At 38.4% G+C, this 14,935-nt stretch overlaps 1 protein-coding gene and 1 long non-coding RNA gene across 3 annotated transcripts in view; one reads left to right on the top strand and one right to left on the bottom strand.

Annotated features, from left to right (window-relative positions):
• Nucleotides 1-433: 433 nt before the first annotated feature.
• KLHL31 (kelch like family member 31) overlaps nucleotides 434-14,935 on the bottom strand; it is a 126,689-nt gene continuing 112,187 nt past the window's right edge. The window contains exons 4-6 of the mRNA XM_078055228.1: nucleotides 6,820-8,024; nucleotides 4,325-5,063; nucleotides 434-4,119 (exon numbers count right to left, since the gene is read on the bottom strand). Coding sequence (XP_077911354.1) covers nucleotides 4,331-5,063; nucleotides 6,820-8,024 — 1,938 coding nt within the window. The 3' untranslated portion in view covers nucleotides 434-4,119; nucleotides 4,325-4,330. The remainder of the gene's footprint in view (nucleotides 4,120-4,324; nucleotides 5,064-6,819; nucleotides 8,025-14,935) is intronic.
• LOC118520357 (uncharacterized) lies at nucleotides 4,922-13,024 on the top strand. 2 transcript variants are annotated; one of them, XR_013441233.1, is made up of 4 exons: nucleotides 4,922-5,232; nucleotides 11,199-11,345; nucleotides 11,617-11,735; nucleotides 12,519-13,024. It is a non-coding gene; the product is annotated as an uncharacterized LOC118520357 (long non-coding RNA). The 2 variants fall into 2 exon arrangements; XR_013441231.1 differs by lacking the exon at nucleotides 12,519-13,024 and adding an exon at nucleotides 11,933-12,026.

The following is a 14,935-nucleotide window of genomic DNA, read 5'->3' as shown; positions in this document are numbered from 1 at the left end:
TCATTTGGAAGGCAAGGTGGAAGAGTAGGGCTGTGAGGGTTTGCTGGGGCAGCAATACAATTTCATTTCCTAAAATGTAGTTTCATTGAAAATGATGATGAACCCAAGTCCGTGCTGGGCTGGCTGTGGTCAGGGTGAGAAGGAGGCTAGAAACCACCACACTTAATCTATGATTTCTAAGTGGTCAGGGCTGAGATAGACCAAATGTAGGCTTTTGTCTGAGCTACAAGCAAGTCATTATTGATGTTTTTATACATTTTTCTTTTACTAGTCTGCAAGCTATTGGAACAGCTCTTCAATTATTTGTCATTTCTTTTGTTGTTGTTGTGTTTTGTTGAGGTGAATCATCATGAAAACTAACTAGAGGAAAAAACCAAACACCCCAATCCTCACACAAAGGACACTTCAAAACTACCCACATTTGATCATTGACTAAGTTCTTACTGAATACAGCTTTATTGATAGTGATGAGGATAGAGATACCACATACATTTTAGTTTGTTGTTCCTTATATAATACCAGAATGTTTTAAGCAAAGAATTTGTTTTGCCAGAATTTGCTGAATAAACGCAAAGTTTTTGTTTTTGTTTTTGTTTTTGCTTTTGTTTTTTAAGGAGTGTCCAAGACAAGTATTTTATCTCAAATTCTCTGGGAGGGTAATTTTGATGGTCTTTACCCTCTGAATGTGCTGCAGGGTAAATCTTTAATGTTTTAGATTCTTTAATTCTTATAATTACCAAGGAGGAGTGTTTAGGTAATTGTGCTGTAGTTTTTACTGCTATGAAGAGACATACTGAAAAATAATTCCTTGTAATGCTGCCTTGTGCTAGAGAACGTATTCATCAGTGGCTCGGATGAGGACATAGCTCATTCAGAGAACATTCATTCAGAAAAGAATGCAGAAGAGTCCTTCAAAGAAGATTACATAAACGTGTTTCTTTGTAACTCAGGGAAAAAATTAAACGAAGTGATTCTAGTTTCTTTTATCTAGTATCTTGCATCGATTTCTGAAGATATTTGGCCAAGATAACCGGCAAAAAATTGACCTTTTAACACTTACGTATTTCCAGGGAAGCCTCTAGGTACATGCATGTTTGTAAAATACACTTATTATAATTGCTACTCTGCCTTAAATCAGAACCATTCAGTACTTTCTCACTTCCTTCTTTCCCCAATTACACCTCTTCACTCGTAACACCCCGCTTCCATTGATTAGAATTAATGTTAATCTGTACCATCACTGACTTTCTATCCTAAGCCAGTCTTACTCCAGAGGAAGTAAACATAAAACTCATCCAATGCCACTGAAAGCAACTAGTGTGTCAGGGACAACAGCGGAGAACCAAGAGTCTAACTAAAAGCAGACAGACTACATTAAAGTCTTGCTTCCTCGAGACTTGCACATCAGGTCTCTGGCCCATTCAGAAAAAGAGAGCTTATCATTTCAGCTGCTGGGTAACCTGCTACTGCTCTGATGGACTGAACTGATGCTTTTATTTAATCGCAGGACTTTGCGATTACAAAAATAATACGTCTTTTTTTTTTTTTTTTTAAGAAAAATAAAAGGAGGTCCAGGGTTGGATCCTGAGGCTGGGAGTGTAACTGAATGTAAGCTTAAAACACATTAAAAATGAAGTCATTTTCCAGCTGGGAAACATGGACAAACTGTCACATTTTCTAGGAGCAATGGCTCCAACACATTATTTTGATTCTATAGACCTCCATGTCTTTCAGTTGTCAGGGAGGGATGTTCCAGGATATAACACCTTCACCCATCCTTATGTTCCATGCTCCCTACCAATTTGCTATGCCAGAAATTCCAGTATTCGAAATTCATACGGTCTTTATTTATTGACCTAACTGTTGAAACAGAAGATAGAACAGCAATGCACCCAGGAACCTGATAAGCCCAGACGGGTGTGTTTTCAGAGTCTTCAGATAAACCATGTCGAAAATACGTTACATGGTCATTTCAAATGATTTATTCAGCTCTAACATGTCTTCAGTCTTATGTCTAGAAAGCCACTGCCAAGTCTGTGTACAACCTCTTACCAAGCTCTGAAGGCTGAAAAATCCTCTAGTTTCAATCTCTCCTCATTCCTCCAAGATAAAATATTACAACTGATTGATTCCTATTTCATTCCAAGCCTTAGGCCCTCCACTTCACAAAACCCCTAGGATCTCAGTGGGAGACACATCTACTAGTGTACATCAGGGATTATGCCTATTTGCCCACTTATGACCTGTGATCCATAATAAATCACCTTTTTTCTCTCTCAAAATTTATAACATACTACAGGCTGCTCAATTGTACAAGAATATACATTTATACCAAACTAAAAGATGTCATAGTCACCCTCACATAGGTTTTGTCAGTTGTGGCCAAAATAATTTATTAAACATGAAAAGTTTATTTTACCAATGATGCTGCAAGGACAAAAGTTATCTATAGTTCGTACAGTGATAGCTCAAGGGGCTCGATGATTTAACTTGCTCCATGAACTACTTTCTCAGACAGCTTAATTTTCCAGTGTGGGCAGAGAAGGAGTCAAGGGAGTAGGTGCCGTTAGATCTGCTCCCTACTTGGAGAAGCTCCGAATGTTCTGTGTGTGGGGGAGGAAACAGCCCAGTGTTTTTACATTAATAATGCCTTGTTCTCAGCTTACAGTGTTGTACGCTTTACCAAGTGGTACCATTAAATACGCAGAGATTGAACTTTTCATGAGGGGCAATGATACAAAATTGTTCCACAAAGTGTACTATATGAACCACTTTTCACAGTTCAAATAAGATATTTTAAATATAAATATTGTAACTCTAGCAATAACCTATCTACACAAGGTAGGAGAAATGGGATTAATGAAAACCCAGTTAGATTTCCACATATCTCATAGTTAACCATTTAAATAGTTTTATTTTTCAAAACCCAATTGCACATAACCCATAATTGATAGGCCACGTCTCCAAAACAAATAAACCACCAAAGAATAAAGTGATAAATTATAAGAAAGGAAAATATGTATCATTTACTACAATCATTCCCTTGCTCCAAAACTTGGCAAATACATAAGAAAAATGATATCAGGTGGATACACTTTCATTTGCAAAGCTAATTTGGAGCAGATGACGTTAAAACATATAGAACAGAATGGGCATTGATATTTCCATGTGAAATGAATGTGTTAGAGTTTTAATTAAGAAATCAGGAGGATTGCTATGAAATTGGAAACAGTGACATTTACTAACAGGAGAAGCCGTTTATCCTGTTATTGCCAAACCCAAGAATTCCAAATGTTCTCTTCATTCTCATCCATATAAAAAATGGGGGAAATCAAATTATCGGTATCAGTTGCATAACCTTTGGGCTATATAAGCTTTAAGTTAATGGTCCTTATGGCCATAGTCTTATTTGGTGTTCTTCTTGGGGCTTATATTAGGGTCAAGGTTGCATCTTGGTGTAGTTTTTAGGATCAGAGTAAGGCTCCCATGATACTCACAATTCCTTTAATAGGGGACAAAGGTTAAAGCGCAGATACTTCTAGGAGAAACAACAAAATGACCTAAGTTTACACCATAAGCTAAATGACTAGTAGTTCCTTCTTTGAGAGCAGTATTTTTCCATAGCAAATACCCTGGGGACTGAGGCACAGAGGAAGAGAATAAGGGCTAAACCAGAGGGATCAGTGTGACAGTCCCAGGGCGGAATCCCTGTTACTTTCCAGTCAAACTTTGTTTTAAGCTTTATGACTATCATGGGACGCCTTTCAATATTCTTTACTCTGTCATGTATGGAAAAAGAAACTGCATTTAAATGTAGAATTAAGTCTTTACGGATATAGATGGACTTCCATTTTAAAATAAAAGCTATAAATAAATACTTTTAACTTCCTAAAGAAAAAGATGAGAGAAGAAGATAAATTTTCGGGCATGAAATTGCTTACTCACATAAGCTTCATGTGTACTAAAGGGTAGAAGAAAAATCTCAAATGTGGGTGTAACCGCTATCCATGAAGGGAACATGCCCCGGTGGAAGAGTGCCTACAACGAGTTCTGTCTGCCACCCAGTGGCCGCTGAAATAAATGCTTTCTTTTCTTTGTTGGCCAGGCCCCTGTATTCGGCTTAAAAAAAAAAAAAGAAAATAAATAAAATAAAAGACACAGAGGTAGATTACGCCCGCCATACCAGGAATTTAAAACTACCAAGACATACGCCTCGATATAGTGTGAGATACAATCACTGTAGTAAATGTTATATATTTTCCTTTTCGCTAACCGAAAGGTAACCCACGAACGCCTATTCGCCCTTCCTGCGTCCCGCATCTACCTGGGTTCAGATACTGACTGGCACCGAGGACACCGAGCTGGCTCGGGATTCCCGGGTCACGCTGTTGGGCATCGAGAGGGTGCAGCAGGACACGCCCACGGTGGCCTCGGGCAACTCGTCGTCCTCGGTCCACTCGTTGAGCTCCGGGCTGAAGCACTGGATGCACTTCTTGTACTTCTTCTCGCCCTCGTTCCAGCCCCCCAGCAGGTAGGCGCGGCCGTGCAGCGCCGAGGCGCCCGCCGTGCTCACGCCCACCAGCAGCGGCGCCGCGTAGCTCCACTGGCCGGTGGCCGGGCTGTAGCACTCCACCGTCAGCACGTCCACGCGCTCCCCGCGCGGCCCCAGCTGGCTGCCCCCCATCACGTACACCCTGTCGCCCAGCGTGACCGCGCAGTGCCAGCCTCGGGGCGTGCTCAGGCCCGGCAGCTCCTGCCACGAGTCGCCGGTCGGGTCGTACGCGCACACGGAGCGCGAGTACGCGCTGCCGATGTACCCGCCGGTCACCAGCACGCGGCCGTCGGTGACCGCGCTGGCGTGGCAGCAGCGCGCCACCTCCAGGGGCGTCTTGGGCTGCCACTGATTGGTGGAGGGCACGTAGCACTCGAGCGAGGCCAGGCTGCCCTCGGTATTGCGGCCGCCCACGGCGTAAAGGAGCCCGTTGAACACGCTCAGGCTGAAGTGCGTGCGCTTCTGGTTCATGTTGGCCAGGTGTATCCAGGTGTTGAAGCGGGGATCGTATCTGAAAATGGCAGAGCAAGTGTGACAGCCTTGTTGGCGGCAGCCAGGGAACCCACGTGACTCCACAAACCATAGTGTGGAAATTGTGACCCTCTTCATGCAAGGAGGCTACGCTACGCACAGAGCGCAGCTCCGCACCTGGAGGCTGGTGTTTGTTTCTCAGCCAGTGAGTAAGTGTGACACTTGATAAAGACAAGACGGGCATTGTGACTCCCCCTAGTCCCGTTTATAAAACCACTGCCTTTATCGGGCCTCTTGGAGAAGTCCCCACAGAGACCAAACTGTCAGTCCCTCTTCTTCTATACTCCACACTGTCCATCATCGGGGAGGGCTTATGAGATGCGCTCGTGGGGAGGCGGTGGAAGCTGGGTATTCGTGGCAATCAGAAAGGGAACACTGCCACATTTAAGTCAGTTCCACACATCTTCAGACACCAGCCATTCCTGGCTCGTTCTTACTGCTTAATTAAGATAGGAGTTGGCTAATTGGATTTCTCCATGTCTCGCAAACATGTTCTCATGGATACACCTGACCTGATCACTGCAACAGTAAAGCTAAGTCACTCAACCAAGTCTTCTGTTTAGAATGAGATCAATGGAACTCGTGTCCAAAAGCATCACCAGAGGCTTAACTTGATATTTCTCTATTTTCTAGCACTTATTAGTAGGTAAGATTTTTTAGCTTAGAGATATATATTTTCAGTGTTCTATATTACAGTTATTATACCATAACCACTGACATCAATACTGCAAAAACAGTTACTTGAATACTTAACAGAGTTATCAGCAGGAGGAAAATAAGCAGTCATAGAAAAACTGTTTTAACTGTTCACATAGTTCCAAAGTATTGTAAACACAGACCTCCCTGCATTAGTTTGATGTTCATTTTTCTCCCATTTAACTTCCAAATCAAAACTTAACTATACTTATAAATTAAAGGGCAAAAATCAGTTAATTGTTTGGATTCATTTAAATGACACACAGACATATAATGAAATAATAAAGAATATTTTCATGATATACTTTATAAATTTTCAGATCTTGCTCATTAGTTATGTTCGACTTTGTATTTCTACCATGATATAAGCATGACTTCCTGACATTTCATATATATGAGAGTGTTTTTTATTATAAATATACAAAAACAACATGGCATTTGAATTCCATTTTCTAAAGGATATATTATACCTTTACTGTTTCTACATGCATCAAAGATATTGACATTTTTTATAGTATTCAGTCTTCAAAAAATATTTAGAACTAATTACCTGCCACATTTTTAATGATCTCATTGTATTTGCCAATTATGAATCTGACAGTCATTAGTAACAGTCACTTAAAAGAAATTTTGTATTATTTTGACCTTTCTTACCACTTAGTGTTAAAAACTAAATCTGTATCCAGTTTCTTTTCAGAAAAACAGTGTACTGTGAAGGGCACCTTACTATAAATGAGAGAATGTGTACCACTCACTTGTGGTACAACTTGTCTAGGTATCAGATTTCTCACATGTAAAATCAGAATAACCACATCTTCCTGGCTCATATCATAGGCTTATTCAGAAATATAGAGTGCATTTTATATAAGCATATACTTCATGTAATGTGGACTGTTGTATATATGTAATGTGGCATTATTATTATTATTGATTTCCTGAGCCAATGAACTAAGCTAACAGGCGGGACTCATTTACTTCTATGTCAGAGCAATTTCCTCATAATATTGAACCATTTCAGTTCCTAATAAAAGATCAAATACCTGCAAAAATTGCTGACTGCATGCTTGGCTTGATTTCTTGCATCATTCTGGTCTTCACCACCGGCCACATAAAGAAATCCGTCCATCACAGCCACACACTGATTAAAACTCTTGGCTGGCATTTCTGTCAGCTTGCTCCATCCATTTTCAGGGTCTCTGTACAGGATGTCTCTACTAAGGGACTTCTCAGTAAGGCCTGGACGTCCCCCAACAGTGACAAGGACTCGACAGCCCCCGCGGATTCTCGTGCGCCTAGACTGCAATGTGTTTTGATGATATGGAAGTAAGTGGTAATTCATAGCATCTACAAGAAGTTTGTGACAATCAGCATCTTGCATCATTCTTGGTACAGACTGAACATAATTGACCAGGTCTTGTGCTGAGATGGTACCAAAGCGGATATTGCTCAGAAGATCTGCAGCGTATTTCACTCTCTTTTGGTCAAATTCTAACCATTTCATTGCAATCTGGAATGCTACTATTTCAGAAGGCAACTGTAAGTCATCATCTATAAGAAGTTCATTAATTTGCTCAAATGTAAGTTTCAGAAACTGATCTGATTCTGCAAATTCAAGGAAGTTATCCCGGATAAATTTTTGGGCTGCTGCTTTTGCATTTTTCAGGGAGTATGTTTCAGCAATGTTAGCAATGTACATGCAATTCTCAACACTCATCTCTCGGATCAGAAAATCACTGCACATCTTTACAAGGGTATGGATCTGAAGATAGACAGCAGCAGAAATAATGCTTCCTATTGTATACAAAGAGAGCGTCAGCTTTCCGGTGTAGGCGTATGCGATGACAGTAGCCAGGCCCAGCGGTGAGATATCATTGAGATCCACCCTTTGGGTAGATGGGTCTTTTTTTAGGATGTTGTAAAAGTATTCACTGCACGAAGCCATCACTGACTTGTGAACGTCAAAGGACTTTGTTTTGGTGCCAATGACTAGGTCGCAAAGGAAGTTCTCCTGCCTCATTTTACTTAAGCCTTCCAAGAGGTTGGGGCCATAAGAAGCATCTGTTAATTCAGAAGAAATACAGCTAAGGCCATTGCCTCCCTCTAGGAGCCCATTCAAAGTATTTAGTTTGTTTAGGGGGCTATCTTCTACGATTATGGTCATCTCATTGATATCTCCTTTGCTCTTCCTGACAGTCTTCTTTTTGGGGGCCATGTTGGCAAACACACTGTCACAGGCAAGAACTTGCTAAAAAAAAAAAAAGCATGGTTTTATTTTTTTTACTTTTTTTTTTTATTATGTTATGCTAATCACCATACATTACATTTTATTTTAATGGTGCTTTGGACTTTGAAATGCTACATTGAGAAACTGTTCTTTTTCACAATAGTTTTTAAATGACATAATGTAGATTAAACCTCAAAGTGGATGTAAAGACTTACATTAAACTAAATGCACATTTTATTGATGCATCAAGCACTGAAGACAATTCTAGAAAGACTTATATTATCAAATGAGACCTCTCAATAGCTATACTGCTAAGTCATTTTATGCAGAGGAAGTGACCAAATACTCTCTGATCTAGCTGTACAGCAATTCTAGAATAGTAGTTAAACATCATTTGAAGGGCTTAGTTTACTCTCCTGAAAAAGTGAATTATAACTCTGAAGTTTTCCTCAAAAAAAATACTAAAATTCAGGAATCCATGTAAAATGTATATATATCAGAATAACTGTGGAATTTAAAAGTCAATAGGTACGGACTTGTAGCAATACACTTGTTCAACTGATTTCTACTCTACATAGTCACTAAAATAACTTCCAGATGGATGAAATCTCTAAATCACACTCACACACACACATACACACACACACACACAAAAGAACTAGAACAAAGTAGGTTTTTTGTTTGTTTGTCTTAATTTTAGGGTAGGAAAGGCCCTCTTAAGCATAACCCAAAATCCAGAAGCCATAGGGGAAAAGACTGAAGTATCTGAATACAAAAAAACAAAAAGACAAGAAAACAAAAAAACCCCCCAAAACTTCTATAAAACAACATCAACTATTTAAAAGACAAGCAATTGATAAAGATGTTTGTAACATTCTTGACAGATAAAAGGTTAATTGACATGTTTACAGAGCTCCAATAATTAATTAATAAGGAAAAGGTAATCCAATTAAAAATTATCAAAGACTGTGACTAGGTAACTAGGTTGTTCACAGAAAATAAAATAGAAATAGTTGATAAATACTTCTTTTAAAGCTAAACTAATTATAATCAGGGAACTGTCAACTGAAATACAGAGATCTTTTTTATTTTTTTGTGGACACATTCTGCATATCAGATGGTTAAAATATTTTTTAATATTCACAATATCAGATATTGCTGTGGTACTCTCCATACACTATTGATGGGAGTATAACTGATACAGTCTTTGCTTTGACATTAAATCTAAATCTAGGAATGTGCTCATAGAGATATATCCTCATAAAGATATATTTATATGGATAATAACCATTTTTCACTATCAATGTTATAAATATTTGAACCAGTTTTTTATTTATTTGTTTGTTTTGAGAGCGAGAGAGTGTGAGTGAGCAGAGGAGGGGCAGAGGGAGGGGAAGAGAGAGAATCTTAAGCAGACTCCATGCCCAGCGTGGAGCCCAACATAGGCTCAATCTCATGACCCTGAGATCATGACCTGAGCCAAAACCAAGAGTTGGATGCTTAACCAACTGAGCCACCCAGGCACCCCAATATTTGAACCAGTTTTTAAACCTGTATGAAGTGGTCTGAACCTTTAAGGTAGCTCTGAGCAGCTTTAGTATTAAACAGACTTGAAATATATTAAGTTTAGCAAATACATGCATAGCCTTTAAAATATCATTGATTAAATTGTTTTAGAATTTTTCAAAATATTGAGCATAGTCATCAGAAAATGTAATACTTGGACTTTTTCAATGGATTTTACTTACAGCATGGTAGCATTCACTTTTTTGTGAGATTACTCTTGTTTTGTTTTGTTTTTTTTTTCATTTTTAAGATTATAAAATCAGTATGTATAAATTCAACAATTCACAGTTTGGTATATATTATTCCAGATAATTTGATATGCTTATACAAACTTGTATCGGCACATTTTTGAGCAGTGGTGTGCTGATAAATCAGCTCTCTAAGAGGGAGGGAGCCCTTATTTGTAAGGTGTGGATTTCTTTGGGCAAATACACTTATTGTAGCTGATTTTAAGCTATCTACTGCTTAACAACCAGCTTGTCAAATTCCTGAAGGTGTAACAATTGGTTCTCATGAGCCAGTACAAGTCAGCTTCAGCATACCACTCTATGAGAACTTACATCAAAGCATGTTTATGCTTTATTATTCAGCAGTTTGCTTTTTTCACCTAGCAGTAACAATGTACCTCCTTCCATATCAGGACACATAAATTTACACTATTCTCTCTAATAGTTGCATAGTATCCCATACTAAAGATATATAGAACTTATGCTATTCTTTTCCTACTGATGGACATTTAGGTATTAGGTGTTTCATAGTTTATTGAAGGGTGTGTGTATGTATGTGTCTCTTTTAAGTCACACTGTTGAGTTCATCCTGAAGGGTAAAACTTGGCTTTGATCTCCCTTGAAAGGCCCTTCAATTTAATTACTGGAATGTATGTTTAAAAATTTCATAACCTTTCTATTGTGTTTGTCCTTATTCCTTTCCACATGGAAGAAGCATAGCAAGTAGGTAGGAAACAGAGATCTATCTCTTTGCCAGGGCTTTTGTCTTCCTCATTAAGCTCAAATTGTCATATTCATATTTATATTTGGTTTACAGACTGCAGCACATTTGTCCTTCCTCATTCTTTCTTGCAAGCAATGCCAGATGCAACCTTACCTTATGAAATAGATTTTCAACCCACCATCAGTTTAGTCTTCAAATGCATTTGACTTAGGTGGTAAGTGTCCCCATGATGGATTTTTCTGGGGAAAATTTTAAAAAATGTTGTTCAGCGAGCAGTTATCAGACACCTCCTGCTGTGTAGGCAGCACTGTGCTGGAAATGCTGGAGCCATACAATATGTAAGTTATGGGAGACAGACAAGACGTGATAAGTACAAAATGGTAACAAGTAACTAGCAAGCACAGCAGAGTATTTTTTTTTAAGCATCAGATTCTACCATCTGGAGTAGAAGCACCAATGTGTCTTTGGGAAAAGTCTTGTCTATTTTCCTAGAAGAACCCCTTTGGAGAAGTTTCTAGTCATGTAGATGTAGGGCTCATAACCACTCATTATTTTGAAGGAAATTCTGAACTTGAGGGGTAACATGGATGTTCTAGACTGAAATGGTAAATATTCTGTTTATCTATCATTAAATGATTACAGTAGTCCCCTTTTTATCTGTGGTTTTGCTTTCTTCAGTTTCAGTTACCCATGGTCAACTGTGGTCAGGAAGCAATGATCCTCCTGACATATCATCAGAAGGTCAATGGTCACAATGCCTACATCATTTCCCTCACTTCATCTTATCATGCAGGCATTTTATCATCTCACATCCCCACAAGAAGGGTAAGTACAGTACAATAAGATATTTTGAGAGAGAGACCACGTTCACCTTTGATTACAGTATGTTGTTATAATTGTTCTATTTTATTATTAGTTACTGTTGTTAATCTCTTACTGTGTCTAATTTATAAAATAAACTTTATCACAGGTATATGTGTATAGGAAAAAACATAGTATATCTAAGCTTCAGTGCTGTTTGCAGTTTTAGGCATCACCCGGGGGGCTTGGAATGTCTCCCCTGTGGATAAGCGGCAACTCCTGTTTTCATTGGCAGCACACAGGGTGGTATTTAAATATTCAACAACTGACAAAACGGGGCACCTACTAAACAGTATGGCTTCATAGGCCACAGTTCTGGAGCTGGGTTCCAGAGGATTCCCTGGAGGACTCTGTGTAAGTCTTCAGTTGCTGGATAATAGTGGGGCCCAGGGGCTTCTCAGAGAAGGATGGAGGGGTGGGAGGGATTCAGGGGGAGGTCAGGGCAGCAACTACTTGGCTGTTTATTTGCCCATTTACCAACTCTGTACAGAAGGATCTCTCTATTTTAACAACTGGTATACTGTACCGAATCATTCTTGTCCTTGGGACAGGGTGTAATTCTGAGGTTTCGGGAGAAAAGAGAGAACCTGGCCTCGACAACACAGCAATATGATGGGGCTAAGGAGACAAAGGACCAGCAGGGAATTCCAAAAGAATCCAAAGGTGAACTGTAGGAGCACTAATATATGATTTCCAGTTTCAAATCTTCTTTTTCTACATTGTTACTCTCCTATATCAGACTTAATTGAGGTATCCTCAGGTATCCTTAATTAAGTTTGATAAATTGCTGACTAGCTCACTCTGCCTTTAGGAATATCATATAGTATTGTTGGGAAGACCCCAGCCTCTGAAAGACCACTTAAGTTTAGGAAGGAGCTCTAGGGAGTGAGGGGGTGGGCATGGATTAGAGGGGGTAGGGGGAGAGGTAGGGGGAAACTACCAAGGGTCTATAGGGAGTATAAAAAGCAAGATGATTTTGTAGAGGAGTCAAGAGTTGGAAAAAAGAAATAGCATAGGATGAGTCCCCCTGCGCTTGCAAGATTTTGGGGTGTTTTTTGGTGGGTTTTGTTTTTTGTTTTTTTGGGGGCTTTTTGGTGGTTTTTCACCTAAGAGCAGACTGCAATTGGTACTTTACAGGGCAGCTACGACTCCAACAGGAAGTATCGCTGCATTGAAGAAGCAGAGGATAGAGTTTGTGGCAACCACATCCTCTGGAAAGTGAGCTGGGAATTTTGGAAAAGAGAGATCCCAAAAGGGAAAACTCAATGGAAACTTAAAGCTTCAGGAAGGAATGAAGAGCATCAGAAATAATAAATATCTGGATGCATATAAAAGACTTTTTTTCCCCTCTGAACTTCTTTAAAATGCATATAACTCTTCAAAGCAAAACTGATAACATTGTCTTGTGGGGTTTCTAACATTTCTAGATGTAGCACATATGACAATTACAGCATAAAGGATGGGGTGATGGTAAGTGAATCTATACAATTACAAGGTTTCTATATTTTATGTAAAGTGGTAAATACTAACTTTTGTAGCTGTGAGAGTTTAACTTTGCATATTGTAATCTCTAGATTAGTGCTGGCCAATAGAAATATAACATGAGTCACATATGCAATTAAAAAATTTCCAGTAGTATGACATTAAAATGTTAAAAAGAAACAGGTGAAATTAATTTTAGTAATATAGTTTATTCAACCTAATATCTACAGAATATTATAATGTCTATATGTAATTGGTATAAAATTATTAATGTGATATTTTACATTTTTTTAATCCTAAGTCTTCACAACACAAAGTGTATTTATATTAAATGAGCACAGCTCATTTTGGACCAGCTACACTTCAGGTGTTCAATAGCCACATCTGACTGATGACTGGTAAAGGACAGTAGAGCCCTAAAACAACCACTTAAAGAATGCAAAGTATAGCTGAAAAACCAATAGGTAAATTTAAATGGAATTCAAAAGAGGGCAGCAAAGTTGGAACAGAGGGACAAAAATTAGAGGAGACAAAAAAAAAAAAAAAAACCCTCCAAATAATTTAATGGTACACCTAAATCCAATTGTATTACTTATTGTATTAAACATTGTAATTAAAAGACACAGGTTTTCAGAATGGATAAGAAAGGCAAGACCCAAATATATGCTGTCTACAAGAGATTCACTATAAATATAAAGACACAGATAGGTAAAAAATAAGTGCGTACAAAAAGATTTACCATGGAAATAGTAGACGTGAGAAGACTGGAGTGGATATGTTAATATCCAGGTGAAATACACTTCAAGAAAAAAACAATTACCAGTGATGAAGAGGGAATTTCATAATGATTAGAAGTTCAAATCATCATGGGATATAACAAATATAAATGTGTATGTGCAAATAACAGACCTTCAAAGTTATGTGAAGCAAAACAATGTGACTGAATTAAAGGGAGAAATAGGCAATTCCTCAATTATATTTGAAAATGTTAGTAACGGTCTCTCAGACAAAAAACATCAATAAAGGTATAGATTATCTGAACAACATTATTAATCACCCTGACTTAATTGATATTTCTAGAACATCACACCCAACAAATGCAGAATAAAAATTCTCCTCAAGTGTACATGGTACACTCACCAAGATAGACCCTATGCTGGACCACAAAACATGTCTCCATAAATTTAAAAGCACTGAAGTCATACAGAGTTTATGTTCTCTGATCATTTTGATGAAGTGGTGTTAGGATGGGAAGGTTTGCAGATAATAGGAGTCTTGCTGGTCCTGGTACCAAACAAAGGATTTTTAAGAGGAGTGGGTATTGGAGGGAGAAGGTCATTAGAAGTAGAGGAAATGCCTCATGCTGAAGCAGGGAGCCATGACTCAGCACGGTATGCGCAGACTCAGATAGCTGAGTCATGAGGGAGACAGTGGGCGGGCCTATTAGGCCAATACATAAAGGATGTTGGATGCTGGGGAGGGTTTGAACTCAGTAAATTCCTTTATGATCAAGAAGGATTAAGAAATCTCCAGGAAGGGAGAAGACAATCTGAGGCCCTAGTGAAATCAGTAGTTCTTCCAGGCCTTCCTTCTCTTATTTCCTGTTGCCACTTTTTATTTCCTTATATATATATATATATATATATATATATATATATATATATATATACAGTTGACTCCAGAAGTTTGAACTGCGTGGGTCCACAATAAGTCTATTGGAGATTTTTGGGGAGATTTGCAATAATTTGAAAACACAGATGAACTATGTAGTCTAGAAATACTGAAAAATTAAGAAAAAGTTTGGTCTGTCATGAATGCATAAAATGTACATAGATACTAGTCTATTTTATCATTTACTACCATAAGATATACACAAATCTATTATAAAAAGTTAGATTTTATCAAAATTAGGCATACAAACACTTACAGACCATGCATGGCGCCATTTATAGTTGAGAGAAATGTGAACAAATGTAAAGATACAGTATGAAGTCATAACTGCATAAAAGTAACTGTAGTCCATACTATACTAAATAAGAATTTTGTAGCCACCTCCTGTTGCTATTGCAGTG

The sequence above is a fragment of the Halichoerus grypus genome, chromosome 9, assembly GCF_964656455.1.
Source record: "Halichoerus grypus chromosome 9, mHalGry1.hap1.1, whole genome shotgun sequence".
NCBI classification, from domain to species: Eukaryota; Metazoa; Chordata; class Mammalia; order Carnivora; family Phocidae; genus Halichoerus; species Halichoerus grypus.
This window is presented reverse-complemented; position numbering and strand designations above follow the sequence as displayed.